The 14,609-nt window shown below is 41.7% G+C and overlaps 1 protein-coding gene and 1 long non-coding RNA gene across 4 annotated transcripts in view; one reads left to right on the top strand and one right to left on the bottom strand.

The window, feature by feature from the left end:
• LOC106608035 (protein EFR3 homolog B) overlaps positions 1-11,752 on the top strand; it is a 74,829-nt gene extending 63,077 nt beyond the window's left edge. For all 3 annotated transcript variants that reach the window (XM_014205695.3, XM_014205693.3, XM_014205696.3), the window contains 6 exons: positions 2,180-2,307; positions 2,653-2,744; positions 2,822-2,870; positions 3,039-3,145; positions 3,316-3,365; positions 5,831-11,752. In XM_014205695.3, coding sequence (XP_014061170.1) covers positions 2,180-2,307; positions 2,653-2,744; positions 2,822-2,870; positions 3,039-3,145; positions 3,316-3,365; positions 5,831-5,936 — 532 coding nt within the window. In that variant the 3' untranslated portion in view covers positions 5,937-11,752. The remainder of the gene's footprint in view (positions 1-2,179; positions 2,308-2,652; positions 2,745-2,821; positions 2,871-3,038; positions 3,146-3,315; positions 3,366-5,830) is intronic.
• LOC145879877 (uncharacterized) lies at positions 1,581-13,228 on the bottom strand. The gene is made up of 2 exons (XR_014392731.1): positions 13,141-13,228; positions 1,581-2,718 (listed from the first exon to the last, which is right to left on the bottom strand). It is a non-coding gene; the product is annotated as an uncharacterized LOC145879877 (long non-coding RNA).
• Between the last annotated feature and the right edge of the window lie 1,381 nt (positions 13,229-14,609).

The following is a 14,609-nucleotide window of genomic DNA, read 5'->3' as shown; positions in this document are numbered from 1 at the left end:
CTCGGTACCTAATGGCAGTCAGGCTACCTCTGGCGAGCACATGGAGGGCTGTGCGGCCCCCCAAAGAAATGCCACCCCACACCATGATTGACCCACCGCCAAACCGGTCATGCTGGAGGATGTTGCAGGCAGCAGAACGTTCTCCACGGCGTCTCCAGACTCTGTCACGTCTGTCACGTGCTCAGTATGAACCTGCTTTCATCTGTGAAGAGCACAGGGCGCCAGTGGCGAATTTGCCAATCTTGGTGTTCTCTGGCAAATGCCAAACGTCCTGCATGGGGTTGGGCTGTAAGCACAACCCCCACCTGTGGACGTCGGGCCCTCATACCACCCTCATGGAGTCTGTTTCTGACCGTTTGAGCAGACACATGCACATTTGTGGCCTGCTGGAGGTCATTTTGCAGGGCTCTGGCAGTGCTCCTCCTGCTCCTCCTTACACAAAGGCGGAGGTAGCGGTCCTGCTGCTGGGTTGTTGCCCTCCTACGGCCTCCTCCACGTCTCCTGATGTACTGGCCTGTCTCCTGGTAGCGCCTCCATGCTCTGGACACTACGCTGACAGACACAGCAAACCTTCTTGCCACAGCTCGCATTGATGTGCCATCCTGGATGAGCTGCACTACCTGAGCCACTTGTGTGGGTTGTAGACTCCGTCTCATGCTACCACTAGAGTGAAAGCACCGGCAGCATTCAAAAGTGACCAAAACATCAGCCAAGAAGCATAGGAACTGAGAAGTGGTCTGTGGTCCCCACCTGCAGAACCACTCCTTTATTGGGGGTGTCTTGCTAATTGCCTATAATTTCCACCTGTTGTCTATTCCTTTTGCACAACAGCATGTGAAATTTATTGTCAATCAGTGTTGCTTCCTAAGTGGACAGTTTGATTTCACAGAAGTGTGATTGACTTGGAGTTACATTGTGTTGTTTAAGTGTTCCCTTTATTTTTTTGAGCAGTGTATTATAGGTCTCTAGCTCTTACTATGGGTCTCAGTGGTAGTTCTGAGCAATTAACCAAAATGTTATTTAAAAAAAATAAAATTTAAACAACTAATTTACCGACATTGGTTAAATTATTTTGAATTCCATTTCGTTCTCTTTTTTGCTGCAAGCTTAATTCACACATTGCACAGTTTCTCTACAGATAAATCAGATCCAGCCTGAACTGTGCGATGGGAGTTTCCAACAGGCCAATATTCTACATAGTTTATCGCATAAATGTGGTAATTAACTACAATGAGCATAATCCATTGTGCATCTACTTGTCTGATCTGTGTTTCTTTTATGGCTCCTACGGAAGAAACAGAAGAATGTGCGATTTTGAGGCGATAGAGATCAGCTGTTGCTCCGTGAGGTATCTACCTGAAAGTACATGATCATAAAAGTATGCCTTATTTACTTTGAAGAACTACAAAATTATGATTTTGTCAGACAGCATAGGCAACAGCTCTACAGATAAGAGATAAAGACTTGGAATGAAATAATGCAATTAAAACAAATGTAATATACACTACAACTGAAATATTTTCGTAAAGTAATGTGAATAAATGATGGTTAATTAGTGATAAGCAGTAATGGGCAGTCACTACCATCATGGGACTTTTATTCATCGTTTTATTCTGTGTTACAGCATTCAACCCAAGTCACTAATCGCTCAGCACTACTCAGTGAATAGGAGTAGTAGTCTGGGTTCTTGCTCTTCCCACAGCCCTCTTGTGTTCTTTCCATTAGAAAGACATTTCACTTATGATTTTTGAAGCATTCAGCCACAGTCAACACAGCTTTTAACAGACCGTTCCTTCCTTTTCGTGACGCGTTTAAAGAGAGCTGTTCTAAGTTCTGTGTGTGTATCTGTGTGCTCTTTGCTGTTTGTCGCTCTGTGAACTTCCTCAAGGCTTTTGTGAACTCTACAGATGAAAGCGGTGCAGCTTATGGATGCAGGGTTACTTTCCTCCATATATTGCTTTCATACTTCATCTCTCCAGTCTTTTAAGATGTGGAGTAAATAAGATCTGGAGTAAATGGAGACGTCTCCTCCCGTTTAGTCTTTCTCTGATCTTCCTTCTGTCTTTCCATGTCTTCTGTCGCCGTCCTGTCCCCCTCTTCTTTCATCTCTCTTCTCCCCATCTCTCTTACCGTTTGTCTTCGGTCTCTGTGCTCTCCGTCTCTTCTTTCCCGTCTCCAGGCTCCCTGCCTCTCTGGAGAAGTTGGAGGGGGATGTTCTGTTCCAGCAGTCTAAGATCACAGAAGTCCTGGGGGGCAGCGGCTACAACACAGACAGGCTGGCCACACCCTACATCCCACAGTTCACAGGTAACACACACCTTTCAACATGCACGAGAACATGTGCTCAACTCTTACTAAGATCTGGAGCTTCAATAAGGAGGGGTGATGAGGAGTAATCCAACTGAAATGGTTAACCTTTGGAACAGCGATGCACGCAGCCTGTGTTTTTGATCCATGCCTGTAGAGTGAATGGAAATAGAAAAGAGGTGAATTGCACCTCTTCTACAATGCACCTGAGTTAATAGTGTGTACTGTACCTTTGTCACTGGGTGACCACTTTGTTGTCGATTGAATCCCAGATTGCCCCTTTATTCCCAAGCCATTGTACTCATCGTGGGTCATTGTTCAGATAAATTGTTGTGCTCTCTCTAGACGAGGACCGTCTGTCCAAGAGGAAGAGCATTGGAGAGACCATCTCACTACAGGTGGAGGTGGAGTCTAGGAACAGCCCAGAGAAAGAGGAGGTAAGGAGAAACACAAACACATGCACACCAAAAATGTCCCCCGTCTCTTCTGTCCCTCACTCTCTCTCATTCTACAGAGGACTCCAGCAGAGGAGATCACATTTGAAACTCTGAAGAACGCCATCGGTAAGTACCAATCAGCGCTGTGTCACTCATGAGTCATTTGGTCAGGCAGCAGGACATTGAGTTAGCAGACAGTAAAGTGTTCTATTGGACCGTTATCAATCTGTCCCTCCAAGGACATAGTGATTGTATCAGCGGTACAACAATACCGAAGTGTGTGTGACTCCTCAGTGGACAGTGTGGGGATGGAGGAGCAGGAGAGAGAGCGCAGGAGGCAGGTGGTGGAGAAGTTCCAGAAGGCCCCCTTCGAGGAGATAGCTGCCCACTGCGGTGCCAGGGTAAAAAAATATATAATTCTACCCCATGTTTAAAGAACCTAAATTATGTCGTTGCATGATTTAAATATCACTGTTGAGTTTTTCAATCCATTATCTTACTTTTGTATTTTTTATTTTGTGGCTTCATTCTTTTTCTGACTCTGATGCTGGTCTCGGCTTGTTCTTTACAGGCCACATTGCTGCAGAGCAAACTCAATCAGATCTTTGAGATCACAATCCGGTAAGAAACAAGAAGAAAAGAAAGAATAGTCCAATCAGAAGCTGCTATGATGTAATTGTCACTTTAGAAGTGTTCAGAAACATCTTATCCACTCACTCAGAACATTTCTTCAGATATCATTCACTATTCAGTTCCTTAGGGTGAAAATGTAACCCAAAACAAACTGCAAAATGCATCCATCGAGTTTGTAGTGTCACAAGCTTGATGTAGGCATTGCCTGCTAGGAATATGGGACCAAATACTTAACTTTTGACTTCTTTAACCTCTCTTGGGCAGGTGGGACGCTAGCGCCAAATTCAAAACAACAAAATGTCATAATTCAAAGTTCTCAAACATACGACTATTTTACACCATTTTAAAGATAAACCTCTCCTTAATCCAACCAAATTGTCCGATTTCAAAAAGGCTTTACGGCGAAAGCATAAAGTTAGATTATGTTAGGACAGGTACAACACAAGAAAAACCACACAGCCATTTTCCAAGCAAGAGAGGGGTCACAAATACCAGAAATTCAGCTAAAATTAAGCACTAACCTTTGACGATCTTCATCAGATGACACTCCTAGGACTCATTGTTAGACAATACATGTATGTTTTGTTCGATAAAGTTCATATTTATATCCAAAAACAGCATTTTACATTGGCGCGTGATGTTCAGAAAATATTTTGCCTCCAATACTGCCAGTGGTCCCAACAATTTACAAAAATACTCATCATAAACATTGATAAAATATTAAACTGTTACTCAAAGAATTATAGATAACCATCTCCTTTATGCAACCGCTGTGACAGATTTAAAAAAGGCTTCACGGGGAAAGCACACTTTGCAATAATCTGAGTACGGCGCTCAGAAACATACACCAGGCAATACAGATACCCGCCATTTTGGAGTCATCTAAAATCATAAATAGCATTATAAATATTCACTTACCTTTGATGATCTTCATCAGAAGGCACTTCCAGGAATCCCAGGTCCACAATAAATGTTGTTTTGTTCGATAAAGTCCATAATTTATGTCCAAATACCTCCTTGTTGTTTGCGCGTCCAGTAAGCTACTCCAAATGTAGGAAGCACGCCCAAAATTTCACAACGAAAAGTTTAAAAAAAAGTTATATTTACGTTCGTTGAAACATGTCAAACGTTGTATAGCATCAATCTTTAGGGCCTTTTTAACATAAAACTTCAATAATATTCCAACCGGACGATTCCAATGTCTTGAAAAACGTTTTGGAACACAGATACCTCACCAACTTCCCGGCCTTCTTGTTCGCTCTCTGTTCACTGCAAAAGCCTGAAACTAGGTTCTAAAGACTGTTGACATCTAGTGGAAGCCTTAGGAAGTGCAAAATGAACCCTAAGTCACTGTGTGTTAGATTTGAAAAGACTGACAAGAACCAGATTTCCCACTTCCTGGTTGGATTTTTCTCCGGTTTTTGCCTGCCATATGAGTTCTGTTATACTCACAGACATCTTTCAAACAGTTTTAGAAACTTCAGAGTGTTTTCTATCCAAATCTACTAATAATATGTATATTCTAGTTCCTGGGCCCGAGTAGTAGGCCGTTTAATTTGGGTACGTTTTTCATCCGGCCGTGAAAATACTGCCCCCTACCCAAGAGAGGTTAATACACTGAGTGAATGTGTCCCAGTACTTATGAAAATACCCTCCAATAAATGGTGAGATTCTTTACTGTAGCCTCATATCCAAAATGGAGTGTAGAGACACATTTTTATTATCTTTACTGTCCAAATACATATGGAGGTGAGTGTACATTGTAGATATGAGGAGTGTGTATGTGTTTGTGTGGGTGGAGGGGGGATGGTGTTCAATAACATTCCAAATGATGTTGCTCAGGAGGCAGATATTTAACAGAGGTTAGCGTTTATTGGCAGGGTCTTGCCCTGGAGGCAGAATTTAGCCGTTTCCTCAAGAGTAAAAATTGGCTATATCGTAAATGTGCTTTTTGGTCTTAATTGAAGGTTAGGGCTAAGTATTAGGGTTAGGTTTACAGCTGGCACGGTGGCTGTGCCAGCTATTGAACACTACAGTGCTGCCTCTGGTAGATTACTCATCTGAATAAATGCCAAACTGCAAATTTTTAACAGGCCAGGTTGGAAGGTACAATTATATCAGAATGTTGGGTGTATACTGGAGTTCTTTTGGCTCTTGGTATGGGCACAAGTAGACACACTATGACTTGAACAGCATCAATTGGAATGAATACCTTCGCCCCCTCCCCACCCACATAAACACATACATACTTCTCACCACTGTAATGTATGCCAGTCCACATGCCAAGAGAACAGAGGATTCCCGTAGGCACTTAGTAGGATATAATTGTACCCTCCAACCTTTCCTGGTAAATATCTGGCACACTCTATGACTTGAGCAACATAATTTTGAATGTTTTAGAACACCTCCCCCATGTTCTTGATGATGAAGTTCTCTCTCTCTGCCCTCCCCAGACCCCCTCCCAGCCCGTCTGGCACCATCTCATCAGGCTACGGCCAGACCCAGAGCCGCTCGGTGCCCGTCTACGAAATGAAGTTCCCTGACCTCTGTGTCTACTAGCCCTAAAGGTCAGGGGTCACCCTAGGAGGAGAGGGGAACAGGGGGTGTGGAGCTACAGCAGTCCTCAGTGTTAAAACAACTACAGACACTGACCTGTTCCCCCTGCTCCATATTCTCATTCTGTCAAGAGCTACTGACATGACTGACAATGTGTTTTTTGCACTGTGATCGCAGACAAAACAAAAAGGCAGCAGTGTGAGCTATTGACCCTTCACCCTTTGCTCGACCCCTCCCCCATCCTAAAAATTCCAATATGACTGCCACCGGCTTGGATTAGACTGTAGCCAGAAAGACCGTGGAGAAGAACAATGGATGGACTGAGGATAGATAGAACAGGGAGGAGAGAACATAGTGATCCCCAGTTTTAACCTTCTCCTTTTCCTCTGATTAACTTGCTGCATGCCCACCACTCTAAACACCACCCTTGAGCCCATTACTAGTGTCTAGACGTTGTCCTAGTTTATCCCTCACTGGATGCATTACTACCCAAAGTGCATCAACAACAAAATGGCTAATTGCCAAATGTAACAAAATCAAATGTTCTCATTCGTTTTATTGTATTGCCATTATTTTGTTTTTCTGTCCTGGAAAGGGATAATGTTAAGTACCTGACAATGGAAGCTGTAGTGAAAAATGTAGGTAATCTAGTGTTTTAGTTTTCAGTGGGATGACTACTTCTGAAACACTATCCCCACTCCCTGCTCAGACCATTCAGTTCTAAATCAACGGTGCATTGTGTTTGCTTGATGCTTTTCATGTCTTTTTAGGTTTTTATTTTAAGTCTCTGGGGTGAGAACTCCAAAGTATTTTTTGTATCGCTGTGTGTTAGCCAGGAGTGCTTTTGATGCTGACCCAAATTATCTTCATTTTGTATTTTTTACCCCCTTGCTTTTTAAATGTTGTATATTTTAATCCATGATTTGACTGCAAAGGTTAAAGTGTGTGATGTGTGTGCTGTCCTCGGAAATGTGAGAGTGCCCTACAGGTGACTCCAGCAGAACTAGATTCAACCAGTTCAACCATTCATAAAACCAGTCATAGCTTTCCCACTTTGTAAGGATCTGAAGAGTGTACAGTTATGTTTACATGCTCAAACACTAGCATATGGGTCGTTCCATCAATACGGTGCCTTTTGAGATGTGGAACTTGGTTAAAAAAAACGTATGATTTCACCTAATTTTAACATTGTTGTAAAGAGCAAGAGATAAAAAAATATAATAATACTGTATATAGTAAGTGCCTATTAAGTGCCAAATAAAGTAACAGGGTTGACGATTTCATCTTAAATCAGCCATAAATCCCGTTACAGGGGAATTGGAAGCTTGTTGTGTGCAACAAGCTTGTGCATGGAAGCTTCAAATCTTTTTGTTAAAACATTTCTAGCCTGTCTATATGGGTCACAGGCTTGACTTGTTATGCTGGACCTGCTCAGTTTTCTACCAGAAAACACCAGGTAATGGCCAAAAAGAGTCGTTTTTTCTTTGAAGGAATAGTTTCACCATATTCAGTTCACATAACAGGGTTAACCATAAAATGAGAGACATTTTTTTTTACCTTCAAATTAATCACATGAAATAAATAAATGATCATCTTCAGAAATGACTTTGTCAAAGCAACAAGGGCTTTGATGGTGATAACTTTTGTGGAGTTAAGTAGGTTAAAATCTTCCTGGAAGTCAGAGGGTGCATGGAAGGACATGTCAAAATGCTGAGTTTTGGCACTTTAGCAAGTCTTTATTCATATACAAAAATGTTTATTTAGTTCTCCATATGGTCTATAATAAAGGGCACTTCGTTGAATATAACAGGTTTTTAAAATTGAATATTGGTGCACAATTTCAAAAGGTGCTCATTTTGTTGAACGACCCATATAGACTAATTAACCAACCCACATTATTATTTGTCATATACAGATCTGCTATCTTAATTTTATCTCTTGGTTGTCGCAGGAAATGGTAATTGTAGTGTATTCAAGGTTTAAAAAGGCTTCTAAAGTTTGTAATTTCCACTTAAAAATGAGATTTGATTCGACCTAACGAAAAATGTATCAACCCCTACAAAAATGTCCAATAATTATAATCCACATAATTCACATTTCCTGTTGGATTATTTTCCTGCTGTGAGAAGCAGGGTCAAATTAAGATTGTGTGTGTATACAGAGAAGTACATTACATATCTAGCTATAAACATGATGTAAATTTGTTTATTTTTTTGTGTATAGATCTATAAATATAATTTTAGATTGCACTGACTAGCCGTAGTTAAGGGAAATATCTACTAGTATTTTTAAGAGTATATATATATATATATAAGACCTCTGTGAGCTAGCCCACTGAGAACTAACCAGCATGGCATCAAATCAGGACGGACTGTGACTGGAACAGGGATGGCCTGTAAAGAGATTGTAATATTATGTTTAGAGTTACTGCCAGACAGAGCGCAGTGGAGGAGAGTGATGAAGATCTAGGGAGTAGTTCCCTCAGACATATTAAAGGGTGACTGCACTTCCTGATGTAGCCTCATTTTGAAGATTGCTCATTAAGAAACGCTAGTGGCCACGACTGAAGTCAAATGAGAGTTGTCTTAGGGGTGTGGTTTGATGTGGGTGTGTTACGTTCACTTAATCGTACCCTGACAGGTACTGTTTGTCCCTCCTGAGTCACTGTACAATAACACAGCTTCTTCAAAATAGTCCGATTTTATTTAAGATCAATAAAAACATCTGTAATTAATTTAGTCATGCAATTTAGATCTAGCTAAGGTATTTGGTGCAGTATATCTCAAGTAAATAAATGTGCATGAAAACTAGTCCGTGCACTGCATACAGTCTATCGAGTCGGGAAAGTCTGGCTGCGCGCTCAGGACTGATTTCTGAGAACAATAACTTGTCTACAACTTCAAACTGTTTTTCAGTGCCCAAAATCACTTTCCAGCTAAATTACAACTCTGTTTGTCAATGAAGCTAGCAAGTAGTAGCTAGAAGGCATATTGAGCAGCCAGGCCACAATCAGCTTATCAAGTCACTCAAAATTGAGTTGCAGATGGGATACAAGATCGTCTCAATTCTCATTTTGCCCCAAAAAAGTGGCAGACTCGGGGGTTTGACACTTTCAAACACATCCTCATGTGGCCAGTCCTTAAAGGGCTTAGGGCCAATGGTTATTTCAACATAACATTGGTGACGGGTTGTCTGATGTAAACAAGTCTGAGGTGCTGCGTAATTGGCAGGTCTGTCTCACTGTCTGGAGGTTCTGGCTGCTAGTGGGCATGACCCTAATCCATACCCAACCCTTCAGGAAGTCGTGACCTATTCACTTCATAAACTAGGTTTTATCCTATTTACACTTTGTAATCAATTTTGACACTAGAATGAATGTTTGTGACTCATATCGATGCCACACAAGCCGTTTTAAAACCAGAGACATTAGAGATGATATAGTGTGTAGTTCCCTCAGACATCTTAACGTCTGTAATACACCAGAGAGATGCTGCAGGAGGGAACGCAAATTAGCGACATAACCCCCTCCCTGTAATCGTACTGCCATTATTATCCTTTATTACAACTACAGTCAGTGTGTTTAGTCCAACGATAGTGCCACGTTATTATATCAGATCCTCCTCATCCTTTCCATACTGGTGACGTCATCGTAATGGTTGTTAGCCCTTTGTATGTGAGTGGAGAGAGACGAGCCTGGACTGGACAGTAGATACTGGTTACAGAAGTAGCTTCCTAAGAATACGTCTCTGCCGGTGTGTCTGGGGCTCATACTTTCAGCTCATGCTCTTACAGATTGTCGCAAAACTAAGTACAATGGCAATAATTCTAAGTCTTATGATGGTTTGAGGTTTTCTGAACTAGCCAGATCAGGCAGTCTAGAGTCCAGTTTAGCCAACTCCGAAACAGACTGGCCTTCCAGGCTGAAATAGCCCCATCTGAAGATAGCCCATATTCTGTGTTTTGATAAATGACTTCTGTACCTGGACGGTGCTGTGACACCTTCTGTACCCGTGACATTGTGAGACTCCTTCCTTCCTGTGCTAGTGTAAACTGACTCCCAAACTGTGCTAGTGTAAACGGCTAGTGTTAACTGTGCTAGTGTAAACTGGGCGTGCTCTATATGTGTCAGTGTCATAACCAGTTGATGTCTGTCACTGACAAAATGTCATATTGTGATTAGTGTTAACTGCCCAATATGCAGTGTTCTGTAGGTTTTGTTTTTACTATGTATTGTCTCTGTCAAGTCAACCCATGCCAGTAGTTTACCGGATTGTCCGTTTGACTTGTCAATTTTTACAAGGTTCATGTTTACTGAGTAACTTTGTCATTGTGTGCGTTCGTCCGTGCATTCGTGTGTGCATTCGTGTGTGCTTGTGTATTCAGTCATCACCCCAAGACCAAACTAATGATCAGACCCAGTTTACAACCCAGTCCATTAACTCCTCTTCCTCCTTCTCATGAAGAACAATGTAATCAGCATCATGCAGCTCTCTATCCTTCCAACGAAGCCAATAACAAGTCACAGTAACAGATGAACACTACAGTGTTTTTTTGGCAGATAATACTGTAGTGTTTACTCTAGTGTACTACAATATTCTATAGTAAGTACTACACAAGATCGGGGGATACTACATTGTGTAGTATAGTAAGTACTGTAGTATTCTATAGTAAACTTATTTTTTTCATGTGGGTACATTTCTTAGGAACTAAACAACAACAGTTCTGCTGTTAATGTGTTGTTAGACCTGTTACACCTTTCTGTCCACTCATCTCCTGTTCCTTGTATAGTAAATGTAGCTCTTTACATTGTAGTGCTGTAGGTCAAACTATCTAATCTGTGAACTTTGCACTTTAAACTGGATTCCCTAGTGACAGAGGCAGCTTTTACATGGAGAAAATGCCTTATGATGAGTGCTGGACCTGACTTTGCATGCTAGTGATGTAGCTACGTACAGTTCAATGACCGTCTAGCTGAATATATGTATGTTACTGTTTCTTCCTGATCAAATTTCCATTAAACATTTCATTTTGTCTTTGCCAATTGCACTGAAGATGTTCTGTTTCGAAGAAACCTTTATTGCTGAAATTATAAGAAAAACACATACTTTTAATTGAACTGTATGTAGTATGGCTGTTGTAGAAGCACCATGTCTCTCAGTACCAATGTCGTAAGATGTAGACATATTGTCAAATACAGTAGGATGCCCACACAGTTGCTGTACATACAGAAACATTTTAACAGACAGAGGTAAAAGAAGAGACCGTCTTAGCATTGGCAGTGACATTGAGGGCTTCCACCATTTTAATGTAGTCAACTGGGTGGAATTTCCAAATTCATTGGCTGATCCCTCCTGGTGACTCTTGGAGTCATGTCCAACCAGGTGATCAGGAGGGATCAGCCAATCGTGAAGAAAATGGACTACTTCAAAATGGTACTGCCCATGCTGTTTTACCTAGCTTTTTCAGGTGAAATTGAATTATGTATAATAGGCTACAGTGTTTCAAATAGTCGTAGGTTTTTCCATCACAATACAACAGCATGCGGTTGTGTGTGACTGATTGTCAGACTATAGGTGAGGTGTTCTCTCTCCCATAGTTTGATAGACTACATATGTTTTTGTGCTCAATGGTGGATCTATTCATAATTATTGTTTGTATTGTTATTAAAACACTACTGTGCAGCATTAACTGATTGACTGACTGACTGTATCCTCCTGATCCTGAATGGTTGTCCTGCTCAGCTGGTTTTTTTTTCATCCTGATTGTCATTTGATTGGTTGTCAAATAAATTAACTTTACGAATGTTGGCGTCGCCAAAATATGCTGGTATGGTGTTTCTTTCTGAATCTGTAAAGGTAATCCTGATGGCAGCAGCTCTAACACATATTGTAGCATTAAAGGGTGTTAACATACCCACTGAGGGTACGACAGTGCTCTATTGGGTAGCCTGCTGTATATCTGACAGCTGAGTGAAGCATGACTTTTAAGACTAAGGATTTAAGAATATAATTACGAGTGTGTCTCTGAGGAATGAGAGACTCTTAACGTTAATAAAACCTTCCGAGGACCATAGTAAAACATTTTTAAAACACTTCCCTGCAACCAAAACATTTAAGTTTCCAGAACTGGCGACATGTTCACCTCCGTTCTCAGAACGTTTAAAAAAACATTCAGTTTTACCGGTCAGGAAACTTATGCAGGGCTTGTCCAAAAGCTCAAGTCACTTGTTCCCAATTTAAAGTCTGTAACACCATGGGCCAAACAGGTGATGGAAAATTGTGTTGTATGATGCAAGGAAACACTTCATAAAATAATTATTATCACTGGTATTGACAAAGGAAGGCTGCTAGTCTCGGATCCCATGTATTATACAGTATATCCTGCCGTTGTGACCTCGAGCAAGGCATTTAACCCCCCACAAAGTAAAATACTGCACTGATTGACTACTGTATAAAACACACGGTCCGTCAACTTTCCATCTGGAAAGCTACCAGGTGTGCAGGCTTTTGATTCAACCCTGCTCAAAGTCACCAGTCAGCTTATCAAGGTCCTGTTGAGCAGCTGATTTTTTTACAATGTGGTGTGTTCGAGCAGGGCTAGATCAAAAGCATGCACACCCTGCAACATTACAATTACAATCAAATACTTTTTGTCTTTATAAAATAATTCCCTCATTCAATGAACCAGGGATCAAATGGCTAAGGTAGCTAACTAAGATGTTTATTTACTTGTCAATTAGGCTATTCTAAGATTTGTATTTTATTTTAATTTGTCAGAATTACATAGTATTGATTAAAGGAGAATCCTAGCAAATTTTGAGAAGTGGAGAGACTGCTTTACAACCAGCGTATGCAGCATTGGTTTCATCAACTGCGCACCCGTATCAACTGTGTGTCTGCCATTTGCAGATATACACGAGTGCCAGTGGAAAGTTATTTTAGGACATGGACTTGACAATGACATTGATACATGCTAATAGTTAACTAGCGAGAGAACCAGCCAAACTGCACTATGTTTTGAATTGCCTATCTAGTTAGTCTGAGCATAATGGCGCCGAATGAGATGGCTTCCATTTTACAATCCTGTAACCAATTGTGCTATTGTGTATGTTTTTGCGTTATTTGTAACTTATTTTGTACATAATGTTTCTGCCACCGTGTCTTATGACCGAAAAGAGCTTCTGGATATCAGGACAGCGATTACTCACCCCGTACTCACCCCGTACTGGAGGAATTCTTCTTCTTCAACGAGCCGGACGGGAAGGATTTACTTCGGACGCCCGACAGGAGGAAAAGACGGAGATATCATGGATGACGGTCCGGGTGCCTTGTAAGGAGGCGTCGCCGAGAGGGTAAACTACCTTTACCATCGGTCCTATTAGCCAACGTACAATCAATCGATAATAAAATAGACGAACTACAAGCACGTATATCCTACCAACGGGACATTGAAAACTGTAATACCTTATGTTTCATCGAGTCGTGGATGAACGACGACATGATTAACATACAGCTGGCGGGTTTTAAGCTTTTTCAGCAGGATAGAACAGTGGCCTCTGGTAAGACAAGGGGCGGCAGCCTATGTATATTTGTAAACAACAGCTGGTGCACAAAATCTAAGGAAGTCTCAAGGTTTTGCTCACCTGAGTTAAAGTATCTCATGATAAGCTGTAGACCGCACTATTTACCAAGAGAGTTTACAGCTATATTTTTCGTAGCTGTCTATATACCACTGCAGACCGATGCTGGCACTAAGACCACACTCACTGAGCTGTATACGGCCATAAGCAAACAGGAAAACGCTCATCCAGAGGCAGCGCTCCTAGTGGCCGGGGACTTTAATGCAGGGAAACTGAAATCCGTTCTACCTAATCTCTACCAGCATGTTAAATGTGCAACCAGAGGAAAAAAAACTCTAGACCACCTTTACTCCACACACAGAGAGGCGTACAAAGCTCTCCCTCGCCCTATGTTTGGCAAATCTGACCGTAATGTTATACTCCTGATTCCTGCTTACAAGCTAAAACTAAAGCAGGAAGCACCAGTGACTCTGTCAATAAGAAAGTGGTCAGATGAAGCAGATGCTAAGCTACAGGATTGTTTTGCTAGCACAGACTGGAATATGTTCCGGGATTCTTCCGATGGCATTGAGGAGGACACCACATCAGTCACTGGCTTCATCAATAAGTGCATGGGTGACGTCGTCCCCACAGTGACTGTACGTACATACCCCAACCAGAAGCCATGGATTACAGGCAACATCCACAATGAGCTAAAGGGTAGAGCTGCCACTTTCAAGGAGCGGGACTCTAACCCGGAAGCTTATAAGAAATCCTGCTATACCCTTTGAAAAACCATCAAACAGCCAAAGCATCAATATAGGACTAAGATTGAACCGTACTACACCGGCTTCGACGCTCGTTGGATGTGGCAGGGCTTGTAAACTATTACAGACTACAAATGGAAGCACAGCCGTGAGCTGCCCAGTGACACGCACCTACCAAACGAGCTAAATTACTTCTATGCTTGCTTCGAGGCAAGTAACACTGAAACATGCATGAGAGCGCTAGCTGTTCCGGACGACTGTGTGATCACGCTCTCCGTAGCCGATGCGAGTAAGAACTTTAAACAGGTCAACATTCACAAGGCCGCAGGGCCAGACAGATTACCAGGACGT

Source organism: Salmo salar, chromosome 06 (genome assembly GCF_965601325.2).
Source record: "Salmo salar chromosome 06, fSalSal1, whole genome shotgun sequence".
In the NCBI taxonomy this organism is placed as follows: Eukaryota; Metazoa; Chordata; class Actinopteri; order Salmoniformes; family Salmonidae; genus Salmo; species Salmo salar.
This window is presented reverse-complemented; position numbering and strand designations above follow the sequence as displayed.